The sequence below is a fragment of the Actinia tenebrosa genome, unplaced genomic scaffold, assembly GCF_029948245.1.
Source record: "Actinia tenebrosa isolate PJP-AT-01 unplaced genomic scaffold, QUT_ActTen_1.0 PGA_scaffold0__85_contigs__length_37466705, whole genome shotgun sequence".
NCBI lineage: Eukaryota > Metazoa > Cnidaria > Anthozoa > Actiniaria > Actiniidae > Actinia > Actinia tenebrosa.
In genome coordinates, this window is record NW_028292569.1 from 13882652 (window position 1) to 13902177 (window position 19526).

The following is a 19526-nucleotide window of genomic DNA, read 5'->3' on the forward strand; positions in this document are numbered from 1 at the left end:
CAGGGTCAGTTTTCTTCCTAGGCGTTCCGTCTAGCCAGGTAGGTAATATCGAACAGGATTTTACTCCCGGGAAGAAGACTTGAAGGCACAATTCTAAAAAAAAAAATATAAATCAGATTTGGTCGTTGTAGTATTAAAAAGGTCTGTCTGGTCTTGTCTCTAGCTATAAGCAACTTATAGATAATGGCTGACAATTGAACAAAAAAACAAACAAAAAAACAAAAAAACAAAAAAACGACCGTCGTCCGTCTTTGTCAGCAAAATAAGGCACATGAAAGCGGTTTTAGAAGAAATTATAGAAATTTGACTTTTTGTAAAACGGTGAATTATATCCGCCAAGATGTCTTAAAACCATTATATAAGAATTTCGAAATCATTTTTGTCATTTTACGTGCCCTAAATGAAACTAAATATAAATATGAATCAATACGCCAAGCAAAATGGAGTTGTAATTTCTTTGACCCATTCGGTTAGATTAAAAACCAGGATGAAGCCGTTCGGACCGTCTGCTACCGCATTCAATGAGCCCAATAATGAGCAGCAAAAGAATCTAGTTTCAATACAATGTTTGTATTTAACGCATCATATCAGTGTGATATCAAACGGGGAATGAGAACGAAAAGCCACCAGTCTGTTATCTAATAAGCGGCCCAGTTATGATGTTTTTAAAATATCTTTAAACCTTATTTAAAACATATGACATGTATTATATCGGATATCAGCCAAATCAGCCTTCATGTATTAACATAATTTTGGTCTATAATCGTGATTATCATGGCAGATAGTCGATATTTTCAGCAAAATTGTTTTTTATCATTGTTACTAATAGTATAAAATAACTAAGTTTAGGAGGTATATCTGTAAAAATAAGACAAAAATTCAAAAAATCGAGTTCGTATATATTTGGTCCAACAGGTGGAATACCACCTAAACTAAACGTACGCTTTCGATTTTTGATATAATTTCCAACTTTCTTGAGGAAAATCGAGAAAATCGATTTTGGCCCTTCGCAGGTGCTGGTCCAAATGGAGGTCTGGGAAAGGCGGCTGCTTTTAAAGAAGACTAATCTAGAGGAGATCTGAGCTAAAAATATGAATAGTGCTCGATGCGATATCATAAGTGATCAGGAGGACTATTTACAAAACTACATTGTTCGGGTTCTCAGATATTTAAATTTCACCCTTTATGGTTTGAAAGCGCATAGTCAACAGGGTGGTCAACTTTAGGGCCATAACTGTATACGAATTCTCGAATTCAGAGAAATTTGGGTCGTTTCGAGGCTTGGCATCGAACATGAATAATGGAACCTTCGAGCAGACTGCACTATAACCCTTAATGCATTTCACACATTCATATATCAGTTCTGAAAGTTTATTTTATATTATTATTTATCTTATTATATTATATATTAGAGCAATCGAATGACCAGTTCGACCCAACATCAGAGAGAAGCAGCGGAACCTTAATTTACATTTTCAATGTGTCAGTTCTGATATATGTTTAAATCATTATTTGTTGAATATTAACAGTGCATACATAGCATTTCTTTTGCTTTCCTTTTATTTAAAATACGGTTGTTATAAGAATAGAAGGACACTATACGACCAAGTGATCAGACAGAATAGAACATTGCTCATTTCTCATTCAGTTTTATACTAGTATGGACTGGAGTGGGTTATATGATTTTTGGTCGCCAGATTAACCTAAACCCGTTTTGAAACTTTTATCAGAAAACAATCCGGCGACCAGCTCATATCCTGTAAGAGGCATGGGACAGAGGGCTCTTGTTGGTGCGTCCGAGGGAAAAATGCGAAATACCTGGGCATTTTGTTGGTCCTTTTGGGGATGCAGTGGTCGCAAGTAGAAGACCACATACCATCTATAACAGAAAATTCTAGCCATGCATTACTAGCGAACTAGTGTTACCGATATTCGAAAACCGAGCGTGGAGTAAGAGCTCGGTGAACTGTTACCAGGCAGATTATCGATTCAGGAAAAATATACTTATTCTTCGGATCGAGGATTGCTTACATAACTCAGGTTAACGCTGAATATGAGCAAAAGGGAATTAAGTTGTCACTCTCGTTAGAAACCATTTAGTGCCAAATAATAGAAGGTGTTAATAAAAAAAAAAAAAAAGAGAAAAGAAAAATAATTCGATAAGATGATTTTTTGAGTGAAATAAAATATAAAAATCGACTCCATGTGCCATCCCGACACATCCGCAGAGCTGGGCGTATGATGGACTTCGACCTGACGGCCGATGTAATCCTTCTGCCCCTGGTGGTGTAAGGAAATATGACGCAAGAAAAATGTTCTAGCCGAAGCTCAGGGGATCAGAGAGACCAGCCGGCCCCCAGACATATCGGCAATCCTTGCATCTCTGCCACGCAACGGAATCGGTTTGAAAAAATATTGTTAAAAAGTCTTAGTCTATCTGGTGCATTGTTTTCAGGGCTATTGTTATGCTGATTCACTGGAACCGTGGTCCAGTGGAAGAAACTTGGGCTTTAATGACACTGAGTCAAGTCCGGTTGAGCAAAGTTAGTACCTGGATGGGGTGCCTGAACTGATGCTACTGAAGTTAGAAAGAAAGAAAGAAAGAAGGAAAAGAAGAAAGAAAGAAAGAACGAAAGAAAGAAAGAAAGAAAGACCGAAAAACTGCGACAGAATAAAAGAGAATAGTGAAAAGGAAAAATAAGAGAAAAAAAAAAAAAGAAAAAAAGAAAAAAAGAAAGAAAGAAAGAAAGTGACGGAGTGGAAAGTACTGGGAGAATGGGTCATAATATTTTACGCATGCGTAGTTAGTTCAGCCGAAATCCAAGATGGCGGCCTCTGCGATGTGTTTTCGTCAAAGTTGGCCGTCTTTTAACCAAAAATGCCACTCTACGAAGCCAAAGTCCCATCCGTTTCTAGTGTTAGGTAAGCATTAAAGGAAAGCACCATATTCCCACACAGGCAATTATAGTTTTTATACTGGTTATCGTTTTTGCGTTTTATACCTCTAATTGTGAGCTTTGTACAAGACGAGGTACAAGTGTTTATAGTGTAGTGTTGCCTAAGTAAGCCCAACGAACATGGTTTTCTACGTTTGTTTCTTCAATCACTTATTACGCTGTTATAAGATACTATGTTTGTAAGGAGATAATTAGTAATCATAGAAAGAACCTGGTTAAATAACACTAAAATACGACCGTTAATTATGATATTTGAAACCGAGACTGCACGCTAGGAAGCTTAACTGTTACATAAGTTTTACTAACTGCATCATTAAAACTCGATCTTCAAGTTCGTTATTTATACTTTCTATATTGAGATTTACTTTGCAAAACAGTCTCTTGGGTAACAATTATAATACATTTTTATAATATATTATAATGATTACATAATCTTAATAGATATCTGCGTCGGCTACCAGAAGCAGAAATTCAAAGGAATCCAAACAGAAAGTGCCTGGTAAACTAGCAGACATGACGGGAACAGTTTGTAACCCAGATGAGAAGGTCTGCCAAATGGGGATATAGATGGTAAGAGGGAAAAGGGAAAGGGGGGTGGAGATGGTGGTTAGAACCATCATGATTGGAAAGCACGGATGGTTGTGTTGTTGTGCCACATCTCGGGTTCTATCCCCAAACTTGCCATTGCATAGAGTTATAGTTACTTGTTAGCTCTCTTGTGTGTCTTTCTTCTCTTCACAATTCAACTTTCCAATATGATCATGAAATGAGGGCACCTTTGCCAAGTCTTAGCCATGCCTGGGATTTTGGACCATCATTTGCCAACAGCCATGTTTGTATGCAGAAAAATAAAATCAATTTACTCTTGGGTATTTGAAGTAGTTAGATCTTTCTCATGTTAAAAATGATGGTAATGATCATGACATGAACCACAGCTGCTATCATATGATTGTGCAAAATCTCTTTCAAGTGCTACCCCTATAAACAAAAGATGGTTTATTTTTTAATGAGGGAAAACTAGTTGTAAGAAAAAACGTTTTGCTGTCATCTTGACAACATCATCAGGTCTTCTAATAAGTTTTTTATAATTTTTTTATCGTATTAAAATTTCCCTCTGATAAAACACCACTCTTCCAAGGTTGTTATCATAGGATGTCCTTATCCATTATTTATGGAATTTATTGATGTGATTATAGAACCAATACCAGAGAAGATGGTAACAAAAATGACTATCAACTTTGGTCCCCAACATCCTGCGGCTCATGGAGTGCTCAGGCTTGTGTTGGAACTAGATGGAAGAGGTAAAGAAAAATCTATTACAGCATGACTACATAACCAAGGCCTCCAAGATAGATTCCTATACAAATTAGCCAATTAGATTAAGGAAGAGAGATCTGGCACAAATTTTTCACCTTTTAAAATATATATTCTACTTTTTATATGGTGTGTGATCAGGAGTTGGGGAGGAAAAATAAAAATTCTAAATTCCAAAATTTTTACTACCCTTTTCAGCATAATAAAAGCATGATTTGTGGATTTTTTTAAAAAATTGTTTGGGTGGCCTTGGTTTATGTAATTTATTGCACTATAATATAAAAGAATATTATCAGAATGTCTTTTGTGATGGTTTTGTATATTCTATTAGCATTCATTTGTTGACTATATATACATTTTGCGATCATAAATTGTTGGGGGTATTTAGGTTGTAGTCAGAGCTGATCCTCATATAGGGCTGATACATCGTGCCACAGAGAAGCTCATTGAGTACAAAATATCTTCAGGTGTATAACATCTTTAGAATTATTATTTTTGAGAGAAATATATGAGTATGATTGATGATTGTTCTTTCATACTCAAGAAAATTAGGCCTCATTTCCTCCTCGCTCTACCTATCCCTATACCCTACCTTCCTTACTTCATTTTTTATAAATTTACTGATTGATTCAATGGTTTGTTGGGTCCTTTCTTAATCTGATTAGGAAAGGTGTAGCTCAGTTGCTTAGTGTGCACCTTCAGAGCTAGAGGTCCATGATTGATTGCGCAAACACTAGACCCTACAGTTTTTTGAAGTAAAATAAATTAGCTTTATCTTCACCTTTTACAGCTATTTTCATAAACAGCTGCTCAGTGCTCTTGAGTCACACTCTGAAATTTGGTTTTTCGCTCCTGTCAATCAAACACTAATCAGTCGGTAACTTTCATATTTGACTGACGGCCAGTGAAAAACCAAATTTCAGCGTGCAACTCAAGAGTAATGAGGTCACATGATAATGAAAATAGCTGTAAATAAACAAAATAAAATTTTAAAATTTACACTTTTGAATGTACACTGTACCTTCATGCAGGCAATGCCATACTTGATCGACTGGATTAGTCTCTATGATGGACAAATGAAACAAGCCTTACTCCCTTGCTGTGGAGAGAGATTACTAACATTGAGATCCTGAGAGAGCTAACTGGATTAGAGGTCAGTTTATAATATTTTTATACTCCACCTGTCTTGGCATTGACAAAATTATCATATTGTAACAAATACTAGCATTACCCTCAGTCATTGGTCTGACAATATATATACGATAACATGATACATATTTTAACAGATTGCACAATCTAATGGTTTGTTTTTTTTAAATAGTTTCTGTTTGGAGAGATAACAAGGATTTGAATCACATAATGGGAGTAACCACACATGCTCTAGATGTTGGTGCCATGACTCCATTCTTTTGGATGTTTGAGGAGAGAGAAAAGGTAATAAGGATTGTGTCTATTCTGGTTTAAAAGCCTGAAACAGCCCCCTGTTGGCCCTAGTGTCAGGGTGGTTTTTCAGCCATTAGAGGGTAGTTTGTTGGGTGTTTGACACTAGTTTTTCAAGAGTTTGATGCCAGTTCATCAGGCATTGGATAAATAATTTTATACAGTATCTAATAGTATGTACAGAAAATCTAATGCTAAGTTTATTTTTTAGTTGATGGAGTTTTATGAGAGAGTATCTGGTGCTCGTTTACATGCTGCTTATGTAAGACCTGGAGGTGTTTCTCAGGTTGGTAGAATGATTTGAATGATATTATGCAACTCTTATAACTAGTTTATATATTTCAAGATATACAGGTTTTTGGATTCTGTCCAGTAAGAAATACTAACTCAAGCAGTTAGAAAATTAATTGACATAAACCCCCAAAAAATACCTTGAATTGTAACAAGTCGTCAGAATACAACGATGTTGCATTAATTCATTTCAGGATATGCCTCTGGGTTTGATGGACGATATTTATGAATTCATTGAGAAGTTTCCTCAAAGATTAGATGAAGTGGAAGAGGTATGAGATATCTCATATACAGTTTGTTCATTACCTAGGATAAAAATGTTGGGCCACCTTTAATTTGAACCGATGTTTTTATCTTACATTTAAATCTATTTTTCAGAGCTAAAACTAAAAGCTAGTCAACCACCGGTCATTGTGACTGGCCAAATTATTTTACTTTGGTGATACCTCATTTCTTGCTGGTCAAAACGACCAGCAAGGCAGACATTGACCAGACAAGTTCTTTTTCTGGTAGAACATTGTCCAATGACCAGCTGCCTATTTTTAGCTCTGATTTTCTAAAAGTAAGGAGTTGAGGTGATTTAAAGTTGTAAAGTACTAACAAGATTCTTTTAATTAGATGTTGACGAACAACAGAATTTGGAAACAACGAACAGTTGATGTTGGTGTGATTTCAGCAGAAGATGCTCTCGCTTATGGAATGAGGTGTGTGATTGACTACATGACCATATTTCATTGTGGAGATTTCCATTACTGTTTTCAATGCTAGGTGCTAATCAAGGTAACAGTGGGTGATTGAGAAATTGGGAAACCGATGTAAAGTTAGATGGGAACTATGACAAAGTATATGGTAGCAATATATTATTTGATTTGATTGACAGTAGTCTATTGGCTGATTTCTCTTTTTTATGACTGTTGTCTTGATCAGCACATAGCATTGAAAACAGTGGTAAGATAAGGCATCTTAATTTCTAAGGTAAACTCCTTTGATTTTGGAGATTTAGAGAGACCTATCTCTGGCACGAGGCCTAGGGTCACCTTACCTTCAATTGCACTTATTTCAAAATTACGTGACCTAGATGGATTGAAAATGGGTGTAAAGTCCTTTAAAATACTGATAAAATGGGTGTAAAGTCCTTTAAAATACTGATAATTTGGCAGACAACACGTTATGGTGTTGATGTTCTGACATATATTGGTGTTTGTTGGCAGTGGTGTAATGCTGCGAGGATCAGGTATCAAGTGGGATCTGAGGAAAACACAGCCATATGATGCATATGATAAAGTGGATTTTGATGTTCCCATTGGAAAAAATGGTGATTGCTTTGACAGGTGAGAAACATAAGTTTTCAGTTACATAGCTGGTGTCCCTGTTAGGTGGGTGTCCTTGTTAGGTGGATGCACCTACTTAGAGGGTCACAAGAGAGCATAAATAAGAAAAGGAAACTTCTTAATAACACGCGTGCCATGTAAATTCCTGATTGGGCTATTTTTAGTAACCGGATGCAGTTTAAGTTTTGCCTTACCCCACTCCCGTGTGTCATCAACTTGTGCGTGTGCACTCTTTAGGTTTATTGTTTTGATCACTAAAATGAAATATATTACACCCACCCTATCGAATGGGTGACTAATGAAAAAGATGTCAGTTAACTGGAGTTTGACTGCATCCTTCACTTTTCTTTCCTTTAAAGATACTTGATAAGAATGGAGGAAATGAGACAAAGCCTTGATATCATCCTACAGGTATGTGCAATCAGTTCTTAAAATGTCTTCTCTCAGCCAATCAGAATGCAGAATTTTAATACTCCACTTGCAGCCAATCAGCAGGTTTTGTAATAGTCTTCTTGCAGCCAATCAGAATGCAGAATATCTAATAGTACTTACGTTTGTCAATCATAATCTTTTTGGCTTTATTCGTAATTTGAAGAAACTAACATTTAATTAATTTGTTTGCCAGTGCTTGAACAAAATGCCCCCAGGTGAAATCAAGGTGGACGATGCTAAGATATCTCCTCCAAAACGAAGGGAAATGAAGGTACAAGATAATAGGATCATGTAAAAGAAATAAGCTATTTCCAAAAATAATGAAGGTTATCTAAAATAATGGTTACAGTGGCAGCAGAATGAAATGAAAAAAAGGGGGAGGGGGTGAAAGTAATTGAAGCAAAATGCACCTTGACCAGGATGAGGTCTTATACCAACACTTCCAGAAAATCCTATATGGTAGATTTTTTTTTATAATGCTTATTTTGGCTATTGTCTTGGTATTCTCAAAGGACATTTGTATGTGACAAGACATCTTGGAAAGGATTGTGGTAGTTTAGTTATATGAAATGTCATGAGGGTTAGTGTGTGTTCAAATGCCTCTTAGACTGATCCTCTTGACTGGTCATATTGACTGATGATGGTTCATCTAATATCACTTTTATCATTTCAAATCTATTGTATAATCCCATAAAATATCCATACCCCACCCACGGAGGAAACTGAAAATTCTGGGGGGGGGGGGGGGGGGGGGGAGTTAGAGAAAGAAACAAAATTATAGAGTTTGTATGGAAGAAAATTGGAAGTTCCTGGGGGTAGTGGCATCCTTTTACAAATTTCCTCCATGGTGGGGGTATGGATATTTTCTGGAACTACGCATTAAACTTTAGCTGTTTTATCACAGTGTGGGACAGTCACAACAGAGCTGGACTCCAACAACTCTACTCACATATGACACCAAGCCTGTCAGGACTCAAACTCTGGTCACATTGTGAAAGCCAGCGCATTGTCAGTGCATGCCACTTATGCTTCCCTTAAATTGTCTTTGTCTCTCTTTGTTAGGAATCAATGGAAGCCCTGATCCATCATTTTAAACTTTACACTGAAGGCTATCAGGTGCCAGCAGGAGGCACATACACAGCCATTGAAGCCCCTAAGGTAAGTTTCTATACTCTAACCTTTGTTATAAATTACTGTCACTTTTTTGGACAAAAAGAAGTGTGACTATCAGGGGGAGGGGTGAGGGTAGTTGCTACTTTCTATTCCAGGGGGAGTTTGGTCAGTTTGTTCATTAACAATTCTTGGTTTGCAATCAATCCCAAGAGAGCACAATAACAAAAGGGATGTCCGCCATGTTGGAAGATATAACAAAAGAATTCATTGAAAAATCTTTTGTCAAATTCTTCCAACATGGCGGCTATGACGTCTATTGCAAATGAAGAGTATTGTAAGTATTCCCCAGAAAATCCTTTTTGACAATATCTTTTTTACCTTCTATTCCAGGGGGAGTTTGGAGTTTATTTAGTTGCTGATGGTACCAGCAAGCCCTACAGATGTAAGATCAAGGCCCCAGGATTTGCTCATTTGGTAAGTCAATAATATTTTTCTACTGCTACAACACCTTGATTCCCTAACCATAAGTCCAGTTATTGTTTTGTGCTTTAATACAGAGTACATGATTCATTTCACAGGCTGGTTTAGATCATATCTCCAGAGGTCACATGTTAGCTGATGTTGTTGCTATAATTGGTAAGTTGAATTTGATAACAGCATTCCCCCTCCCCAAAAACCCCTTGAAAATTGTTACATTTTATTTTTGCAGAGATGCTATTCGCTGCATGATTTTTTAAAAAGTTTTTGGGCATTAAGGGGGTGCTGTATTAACCCCCCCCCCCTTAGATGTGCCACACCCAGGGGATAGGGAGGAAAGACCCGGAAAAAGGGGGCAGTTATGCTTATGAACGTTCTGCTTTTGTGTTTAGGTACCCTGGACGTAGTGTTTGGAGAAGTTGATCGCTAGCCTCTATTGACAAGAAGTTTTTATTCTGTAACAGCATCAGCAAACGCATCCATATTGTAAAGAATATTGCGGATTTCCTTGAGTATCGTAAGCAATCTGACCGCAGATTCGTGGAATTCTGTTTTGTAAAATAAAGAAATTATCAAGGTTCTGTATTACTGTATCTTGAACGATTTGTGAGATCAATAAAGAGACAAAAATGTATAACTTGTAAGTGATATTTGGAAAGGGTTTTTCTACTGAATGAAAGAAACAGTTCTCAGTTTAATCAAACCCTAAAACAACTTCTGCGCTTATCTAAGTCAGGGCATGGCTAACTCACAGATCCAACCCTGAAACAACCTCTGCGCTTATGTAAGTCAGGGCACAGCTAACTCACAGATCCAACCCTGAAACAACCTCTGGGCTGATCTAAGTCAGGGCATGGCTAACTCACAGATCAAACCCTGAAACAACCTCTGGGCTGATCTAAGTCAGGGCACGGCTAACTCACAGATGCTATTAGGCGGCTAATTTGAGGGTATAGGAAGACTGATTAACTCGGACCCGATAGGTAAGAGGCAAATGTTCTTCTGCTACGCCACCCCTGATTGCCAAGACAATAAGAGAAATGAGGAAAAAGAAAAGTAATTTTCTCCTCTCCCTTTCTTCCATTTATTTTCATCTATATCCTTTCCATTTTTCCCATTTTCCTTCCTTGCTTCACTTACTCAAACACAAGGGTTGATATTTTTGGGGGGAGGGGGGGGGGGACTCGCGGCTCAGTCCCTTACTTTCTTAAGGGTAGTTTCGAATTCCCCTATTGCTTTTTGCTTGTTTGACTGATTACTCTTAAAGCTTATTAATATTTGGTAAGATATGCCCAAATTTTCATTGGAATTCAGCGGTAGCGGACTTGCGCAAACCATTTTAACCTTTCTTTAACCATTATTCATAATCATTTAATCAAATTCCAGAGATTGTATTACAACATGTTGGTTCTCAGAGCCAAGAGCTCAGGTCGGCTATTGCGAAAGAGAAATTTCGCCCTTTCCGCTCCCGGCACAAGTTCAAAGATCGTCACCACAAAATATGTCGTGATTTTTATTATTATAACACTGCACTCAAAAATACCCCAAAAAATTTGAAATTTTAAACTTGCTACTTAAGAAAAGTCGGTTGAAGACGATTGCGTAACAAAATAAGGAATCTACGATTTTGATGAATGTAAAATTATTCATGAAATTCTAGGCTGGGTCCAATCACGCCACCGCGAGTATGATGTTGAAAGACTGCATGCGCCCGCGATCCTCTGCGCTCTGTTTATTATCAAATCGAAAAAATTAGGTACTAGAAGAGTCCAAAACCTTGGAGAAAAAAAGGTATTAATTGTACAAATATATCCTTGATTGAAGATCAAACATGTTACGAGGGAAGTGTATACGTCTGCGGCGAAATTTACTTAGTGGTAAAGATTGCTACTGATTAGATTTGCACAAAAAATTGGCTCGTAAACTTAGACATGATCAGAATTTGTTCGGGTTTCATACTAGAACTCGTGTAATTTTGTAAACCCTGGCTTATTTATCAGGACCTTGGCTCTTAGGATCTACAGTCCTGATGTTTAGTACCTCTAAAGCTTCTTGGACAAGCAGGACTTGGCGGTTTTGAAGCGACTGGAGAGAATTTTGAGCTAACATGAGTATGACTGCAGGGCAAGAAAGTGGACAAGATGATGGATGTATTTGCCCACCTGCAGAAGATTTCATCTCATTTCCTATACTTTTTCGACACCTAAAAAATATCATAGACGACAATATAAATTATTTCCAGAAGTATCCGAGCAAATCAGTGTGTAAACGATTCCTCGATGCATTTGAAAGGATAAATGAAACCTTACCATCTATTCAAGAAATAGCGGTTTTTATTGCTCAAAGAGTGACGAGTTTTGACTATAGTTCCGAAGTGAAGGGCAATGGATACCGAAGCTTGCTTAGATTATTGGAACAATGCATAAGGGCTTTGACAGAACTGACTTTCTACTGCCAGAAACACAGAAATCGGTTTTATTTTAGGTCCCATCATTATTGTTTAGAGATCGAAGCCCATACAGATTTGTTGTTAGGGACGAAAGATTTACTGAACTATGCTTTGACATGTATGGAGGAAAGTAAAGATGGGCAGCTTTTCCCTGAGTCTATTGATTCAAAAATCTTGATTGAGGCTGAAATGATGGATAGAGAGTGTTTCTATGGTCGTGCTCTGGGTTTTCAGGTAAGTTAGAAGATTGGTTATTGTCTTTTATATAACGACAACTTTAGTTGGGCAGACAAAGTCAATTTAAAAGAGTATTACAGGTTAAGAATTTGTGTAGTTAATATTCATAATTCATTGATTGGGAACAATGATGGATTAAGAGTGTGAATTTTTCCAAAGTGTCAGAATGCATGCTTAGAGTGTATGTTATCAGTTTGTGCCTCATAATATTTTAAGTAATTTTATGTAACAAAAATGTGCACAACAGCGGCAAACAGCCAGTATAGGGTACACTTAGGGTGTAACCATGTTGGTTGATCTAACGAAAAAAGGTAATGAGGAATTTTTGTTCTTATCGACCAAGATGGTGCAGGCCCTATAAGGGGTTAGGATCATTGTGTATGATTTACCAAGTTATGTCATTGGTTTCTGAATACCCAAGAGGGGACATTGGTTTCCCTCACTTAGAAAAATATATAAATTTCAGGAGATTTGAATACTGCACCCTTGCATCCCAACCCTAACCATTGTCCCAAGAATACTGAAATACTGGATAATAATATATCATAAAACCAATCCAAAGTTAGCCCTGGTAAAGTAAGGGTAGGGAATAGCATAGAGGTTCTCAAGCCTGTAGGGGAGATGGTATACGTACGTGGTTAGCATTGTGTGGGGTGGTATCAAATTAAAAAAAACTTTTTAACAGTTAAAAGTAACATATAGCTATTTTCAGTTTCGACCAGGTCTGCGACAATTCCTTCAAATGGTATGCGTGGCAATGGCATCCTTCGCTGAAGGATATCATCGGCACAAGGCAAGTCCATTAGCATGTATGACCACTGCAGTTTTAAGCAGTGGTAAATACACAGTCAACCCTGAAATGAGAGCAAAGATGATTGTTAAGCTGACACACAAAACTAATATGGAGTTCTGCAAGGCATTTTGGGGTCTAACAGAAGGCTTTGGGGTTCAGGTTAGTTATTAAACTTGATTTTTAACAATTTCTTACCTTGATTTTGCCATGTTTTTAGATAGCATGCAGGAGAACTATAAGCAAATTTCAGCTGGCCCCAAATCTCCAATTTAAATTCTTAGGCTTGATTCCATATAGTCCAGACAATGTCCCCTTCTTTTACTGCTGCACAATACAGGTTATAGTTTTGCTGCAAATATAACACTCCTACATTGTTGTAAAGAAGGAGTAATAAATTTGGTGGGGAATATTTGGTGAACTTACTGTTTCCGCTCGATACTCGTTGGAAATTTTCAAAAAGACCCCTAAAAGATACCGGAAGTCTCCAAAAAAGGGCATGCCTGAATGATTCTTAACCCTTAAGAGATACCACAACAAATAATATTAAATTTTATATAAAAAGCACCTAGGATAAGCCACATCGATGCACGCTTCTCTCCTTTTCCGACACCCTAAGAGATACCAGAAAATGCTGATTTTCAAAAGATACCAAATTGCGATTTTTTACCCCTAAGAGATATGATAAGCATCCCTGGTACTTTTTTCCCAGAGTGCCCCCCCCCCCCCCCCGGGGACCCTCCTTGCCACAAGCACAGGCAGCCCAACAAAAGCAGGAAAGGAGGGGACAGCATTTGGACTAATTTCTATAAGATAGCTCTCAAGATAAGTCTCAATGGTTCTAGAAACTTTATATAATTTTATTTCCCAACAGCATTTTCCCCTGTTTGTCTGTCCTGCTCTGAAAGTCAACAATCTCTTTCACATTCCTGCTGAACCATTTGAAATCACCTCAGAATCTGGAAGTGTCGTGTCCATAGCTCCACCTTGTTCTTGGTCCGGTCTTGCACCAGTACAAGTGCGATTGATGTCCTTTGAATGGAGGGAAGGACAGGTAAAATGATACATGAGTTCTCACACAGACATTTAATCTATAGATGTACATGCAAACATGCCAAGGGAATGATCAGATACCTCATAAATTAAACATCTACTTGTTGAGGCTAGATATTGCCTCTTCAGCTTGGAGATAGTGTTTTTTTGTTTCAAACCATGTTTCATTTTCCCTTGTGTATTACTTTTTGTTTAACCTTACCACTTGACAAAGTGTGTTTTTCAAAATGTGTAGTTCCTCCACCCCTTGGAAATTCCAAATTCCTCTGTGTGTGTGTGGGGGGAAGGGGGGGGGGGGGGGGAGGGAAGGGGGAGGGATAAATTCTGGAACTACACAATCCATCACCCTAAGATTATTCCAATTTTCTGTAAGTAACCCAGTGATTGTAAGTTTTTATAAAAATTGAAAAAATTTTTTAACTTATGTGTGATGTGATGTAATATTAATACTAATGATGTTAATATTTATTGCAATTTTGTAGTCAAAGGATGGCTCTAACAATAATCAATATAGTCCTAAAATGAAACCAAAGTCTAAAGGTCTTGTGCTTCATATTCATGGAGGTGGTTTTGTCTCACAGTCCTCCAAGTCACATGAGGTAATCTCTGACACCTGCTTTATGTGATCCAACCAATCTCTTTCAATACTCCAGTTTCGAGTTCTCAGTTGCTCAGTAGGGTAAGCTTCGACTTTGTGCAGAATATTCACGTGTTCCAGTAAAGGTCCCTGGAATTTCAAAGTGTTTGTATTGTTAAAGTTGTACATTCTTTACTTTAACATTGGTATTTGTGAATATTTAGACACTGATTCAAGGCTAACCCTGAGTAAATGAGTCTGTAATCTAGGAACACAGCAGTAATTTGGAACTCAAAAAATGTCTATTCCTATAGAAGAAATTTAATTCTTGGATTCATTGAGGTCTGAATAAACACTGGGAACATTGCACTGGCCCAGTTTTTTGTACTATCTATCCCACCCTGGAGTCTCTTCTGACTTTTACCACTATCGCACAACATCCCCTGGTTAGCAGTGGATAGTGTGGATAGCACTATCCAATGGATAAATATTAATTTAGGATTATTTCCCACATGCGCTCTATGAGTCCTTTCACATTGCTTTCTACCTTTCCATAAATGTATCTAATAAAGGTATAAGTGATGAATGCCATCACACGTTATTTTTGATTATTGTTTCAGATGTACTTGCGAGTCTGGGCCCGTGACTTGAATGTCCCAATATTATCAGTGGATTATTCACTCGCCCCTGAAGCACCGTTCCCAAGAGCTCTGGAAGAGTGTTTCTTCGCGTATGCATGGGCTTTAAAGAATCTAGACAAGCTAGGAACAACTGCCGAGTACGTCTGCATTGCTGGAGATTCTGCAGGTTAGTTTGAACTCGGTGAGGCTTTCAAACGTTACAAAATTAAATGATGGAAATGTGTATTCATAGAACATGTCCAATATGAGCTTTTCACAAGACTGTGAAAACCTCACAGTATAGTACGGACGTGCTGTTTCGTGATCGTGGCGGTAACGTGTTCAAGCATTTTCATTGGATGAACAGTGATATAGCACGTGCTGTGATTGGTTCAAAGGTCACTGTCAATTCTTTACCGTGACCATGCAACAGAAGTAATTTTTTCCCAATTCGCACTACGTGTCATTCTCTCGGGAATAAGACTATTTCATATTATAAAATAACTGTTCTAAATGTCTCGTTCTGATTGGTTGGGAGCGCGTGCTTTATTGAGAGCACACAGCATGCGTGCACACTTCCAGTTGCATCATTCCTATTCAAAATAACGGTTTTTGTTATTTGTATTTTATAAAATTTTGCTTGCTGTGCTGTGTGGAGTTATAAAGCACTTGGGGATTGATAGAAAACTAGAGAAGTGTCGTGCTTCTCCTAACACTTCTCTCGTGTTCTGCCAACCCCCGCGTGCTTTATAACTGCACACTGCACGCGCGCGCGTTTTCTATTTCTTTAATATTGATAATAATAACTCTTTATTGGGTTACAGACAAAGTAAAACTCTTTTCCAGGCTGGCCCATTTCTTGGACTCTCCTCCGAACTAATGATTCACTGAATTTCTTGAAATTTTAGGGGGAAACCTTGGTGTAGCTGTTTGCATGCGCGCAGCAGAATATGGAATCCGCAGACCAGACTCCCTTTTGGCCGCGTACCCGCCGTTGAATGTACAATACGTTCCATCACCATCCAGACTCATGAGTTTAATGGACCCTCTGTTGCCTACTGGGATATTGTCAGCCTGTCTTGGTGCGTATGCTGGAATGGGGAAATCCCCTTTTGACGAGTGTATGAAAACGCCAGCAAATTCCTCGTTAATTGCGAAACAAGGTAGTGCTCCAACGCCCCCAGTGGACATTATCAGAAAGGGCTCTTTTCTTAGTAAATTTAAACGTGGCAAAGACTCCAATCGGAAATCTGATTTTAGTCCTTCGGAAGAGTTTGAGAACCCTTCAGGGCCGGGTAGTAAGAGCTTTCAAAGTTTCCCTAGTCCACCAACGTCAGATTCAGTACCGAAGGATTTATCGATGGGAAATTGTAGCTATGTCCAAAATGGGCTACCGAGCTATGGGAGTCCTATTCAAGAAGGGTCTTCACCTGAGGGAGAAAAGTACTATTCTTTTAAGGAGGAGAACTTAGAAACGTTTGTAGCTACCAACAATGATGAGAACTTGGTTCGAGAAAATGATGGGTTCGAGCAAGATGAAAATACAAAAGACATATCGATCCAAGATTTGAAGTTAAGGGACGTTATAGTATCTTGTTCCGACGGGAAGCACTGCACACAACAAAGGTACTATAGCACAGCTTCTTGTTCCGACGGGAAGCATTGCACACAACAAAGGGACGATAGTACAGTTTCTTGTTCCGACGGGAAGCACTGCGCACAACAAAGCAACGCCCAAAGCGACAGACGACGGCTTTTGAAACTCGATGTTACTCCAAAATTCCATGTTCCACTAGGCGAGAACTATGCGCACCAGGAAATGCAGTACACTCGAAGCAACGATGAATGTCACGTGGTTAACGTTGTTGATCCCAGTCTCTCTCCGACTGGAGAAACGATGATAATACCCATTGAGGAGCCAAGCCTTCGGATAGGGACACCGCCCATGACGGAGGACGAGGGTATAGAGGAGAAGGAGCATGGATTACATTACCGAAGGTCAATGTCTGAAGTGTCTCTACCTATAGCCAAGAACCCTTACATGTCGCCTCTAGTTGCTCCAGATGAAATGCTGGCTACTTTACCTCCGATGGACATCGTGGTAAGAACAATGACGTGACCTAGGTACTGGCCGCGCAAGGGGATTGGGAATTGAAAGGTCCTTCCCAATCCCCATGCGTCGCTATGTAGGCTAAAAATACATTTTTATATGTTATTGATGTCATTGAATGCAAAGGGCGAAATTTTCAAAATGGGAATCTAGATACTGAAAGGATACAAAAGAGACCTTCGGCCTAATGGGCTATTGACTTGTAGCAGAAGTTCATAACTAGACCATTCAGATCTAATTGGCTACCGTAAGGTCAAACCCACGATCATAAAGAGTGCCGACTTCCATTATACCAATTTTCATAATTACGCGATTAACGCAAGACCACGACCTCTGGGTTTTTTAGTTTCCGTTAATGAAAGCAAATACTAATTCAGACCGTTGGGAATTTGATTCATGACTAGCCTGCGTAGCGGCGCTTTGGGGAGGGGGAGGGGGACTGGGACTGGTGAGGAGGTAAAGAAGGGAACTCCCCAAAGCGCTGCTACGCAGGCTATGTTTGACGGAAGCCGAAAAACTGCACATCTTAAATAATATATATCCTTTGTTTACGAACAGGCTTGTTCTTTGGATCCACTCCTGGACGATTCCATAGAGTTTGCTCGACGTCTACGCTCCCTCGGTAAAGATGTCGAGATCTATATCCTCGAGGACCTCCCCCACGGGTTTCTGAACTTCAACCTGGTGTGTCAAGAGGCGAAGGATGGCTGTGATTTGTGTACGGCTTGTCTGAAAAGAACGCTGATGGGAAAAAGAAAACTAGATCGAGTAGACCAAGCTCCTGTTTACTAACCATCCGTCCGACCACAGGTAGCCCACTCCATTCTTATCTCCTTCTAAGAGTGATGGGAAATTCAGGACCTTGGTATGGATAGCGGTTTCCCTCCGCTTTCGACAGCAGGGCAAGGCAATACTTATCAAAATTTCGTTATTTTTGTCGTCTAAAATATTTTCATAAGTTTTTTCAAATGTCTTTGGGTAGTGGAAAAGTTGGGTAATGGGTATCGCATATGATTTATTTACAGTATCGTCTTTCTTCCTTCCTTTTTGTGGTCGTGTGTTTTACTTAAAAATATCATATAAAGTATTCAATTATCATTCACGAGTCTTTCCAAACTTCAAACCTCCGCCCCTTTTCCTTCCTATCCATTTAAAGAAAGTGGAACGATGAAAAATAATGGCAATGAGATGAGACACTAAATGTTTTGTCTCAATGTAGGTAATTTTTTGTATACTTGAAAATTTAGAATCGCGAAGACCAAAACATCGAATGACAAAAATAAAACAATCGAATTCTTCACAAAAATATTAAAATTGTGTTAATAAATGATATAATTTCTTTAATTATCTCAACACAGGAATTGTTTTCAGTCGTTAAAGTTGAGAAATGACAAGCCAGTGAAGTAATAGAATTAAATAATCTGTATTCTTGGCTCTTTGAGACGTACAACAGCTCAACCAAGGAGGCTTTCTTGTTTAGGTTTTCAATCATAGTGCCAAGATATTAATATCTTATAGGGGGGTAACTGGGATTGATGTGCTTTAAATTAATAGTGAACTGAGCTGTTTCCATATCATGTGGTTTTATGACATATTAGTACTAATTTTTAAGCAAAATTTCCTGTGAGTTTGTACTGAAAGTTTTTATTGATACTTTTTGTATTTATACTAAAATATCTCTGAAAATGATGTACAAAAAAATATAATTTCTCTTCAATGCAATATTTATAATTCCTCTCATTCACTAATTAAAATTTGAATTAAATCTGTAAGAAACTGTTATCAGTTGTAGCTCTTATTTATTTAATTCAGAAACCTTTTGACGTGAAAGCTCTTTGAAATCAAAATTTTAAGTGTTTTCCTGAGCCCATTCTTTTCTCTTTTCCCATTAAGATATTCCTGTGTTCATTTATCAAATGCTCTTCTACATCTATAAGGCATCATTAAGAGTGTGATTATATCTAAAAGCCCTCCCCTTGAACGGAGAAACCGCCCTTGGCTTCTAATCGTACATTTGTAAGTGATCGAGTCGGATTCATTCAAAGCGAAGTCTCCAGGGTTCAAAGCACCTTTGCAGGATTTTCCGGAAATAAAAGTTAATAGAAAGAAAGAAAGAGAGGAGGGAATCAAAAAGAAAGATAGAGCTGATGAAAGAAAGAAACTGAGAAAGGATGGTACATTAAAGAGAAAATAAGATTCACAGATCATCACGACTTCTGGTACAGTATTCCGTGTATCTACCCCGTAGAGATGATAATGCTTCTGATCTAATCTACTATCATCTACATTTCCTGTTCAAAGCTCAATTTTCGCCAAGTGATTAATAAAGCAAATA

At 38.1% G+C, this 19526-nt stretch overlaps 1 protein-coding gene and 1 pseudogene across 3 annotated transcripts; both read left to right on the forward strand.

Annotated features, from left to right (window-relative positions):
• Nucleotides 1-2878: 2878 nt before the first annotated feature.
• Nucleotides 2879-9992, forward strand: LOC148913547 (NADH-ubiquinone oxidoreductase 49 kDa subunit-like; annotated as a pseudogene). The gene is made up of 16 exons (XR_016120420.1): nt 2879-2922; nt 3399-3527; nt 4154-4258; nt 4667-4730; nt 5293-5424; nt 5593-5705; nt 5923-5997; nt 6197-6274; nt 6621-6706; nt 7214-7333; nt 7693-7744; nt 7959-8036; nt 8828-8923; nt 9269-9352; nt 9457-9514; nt 9748-9992. The product of XR_016120420.1 is annotated as an NADH-ubiquinone oxidoreductase 49 kDa subunit-like (transcript).
• Nucleotides 9993-11092: 1100 nt separating this feature from the next.
• On the forward strand, nt 11093-18952 carry LOC148913548 (hormone-sensitive lipase-like). 2 transcript variants are annotated; one of them, XM_089032121.1, is made up of 8 exons: nt 11093-11146; nt 11356-12038; nt 12754-12993; nt 13706-13885; nt 14367-14483; nt 15082-15268; nt 15990-17182; nt 17750-18952. In XM_089032121.1, exons 2-8 carry the CDS (start codon nt 11463-11465, stop codon nt 17981-17983), a joined length of 2727 nt encoding a protein of 908 aa, XP_088888247.1. In that variant the 5' UTR covers nt 11093-11146; nt 11356-11462; the 3' UTR covers nt 17984-18952. The 2 variants fall into 2 exon arrangements, with proteins under 2 accessions (XP_088888247.1, XP_088888242.1); XM_089032116.1 differs by having other exon boundaries at nt 11101-12038.
• The last annotated feature ends 574 nt before the right edge of the window (nt 18953-19526 follow it).

Excerpts from the sequence above, each read along its gene's own strand:
- LOC148913548 (XM_089032121.1), top strand. The coding sequence starts at position 11,463 with ATGAGTATGACTGCAGGGCAAGAAAGTGGACAAGATGATGGATGTATT. Across the intron at positions 12,039-12,753 it reads GTCGTGCTCTGGGTTTTCAG|TTTCGACCAGGTCTGCGACA; the intron begins GTAAGTTAGAAG and ends AGCTATTTTCAG. Across the intron at positions 14,484-15,081 it reads AGTCCTCCAAGTCACATGAG|ATGTACTTGCGAGTCTGGGC; the intron begins GTAATCTCTGAC and ends TTATTGTTTCAG.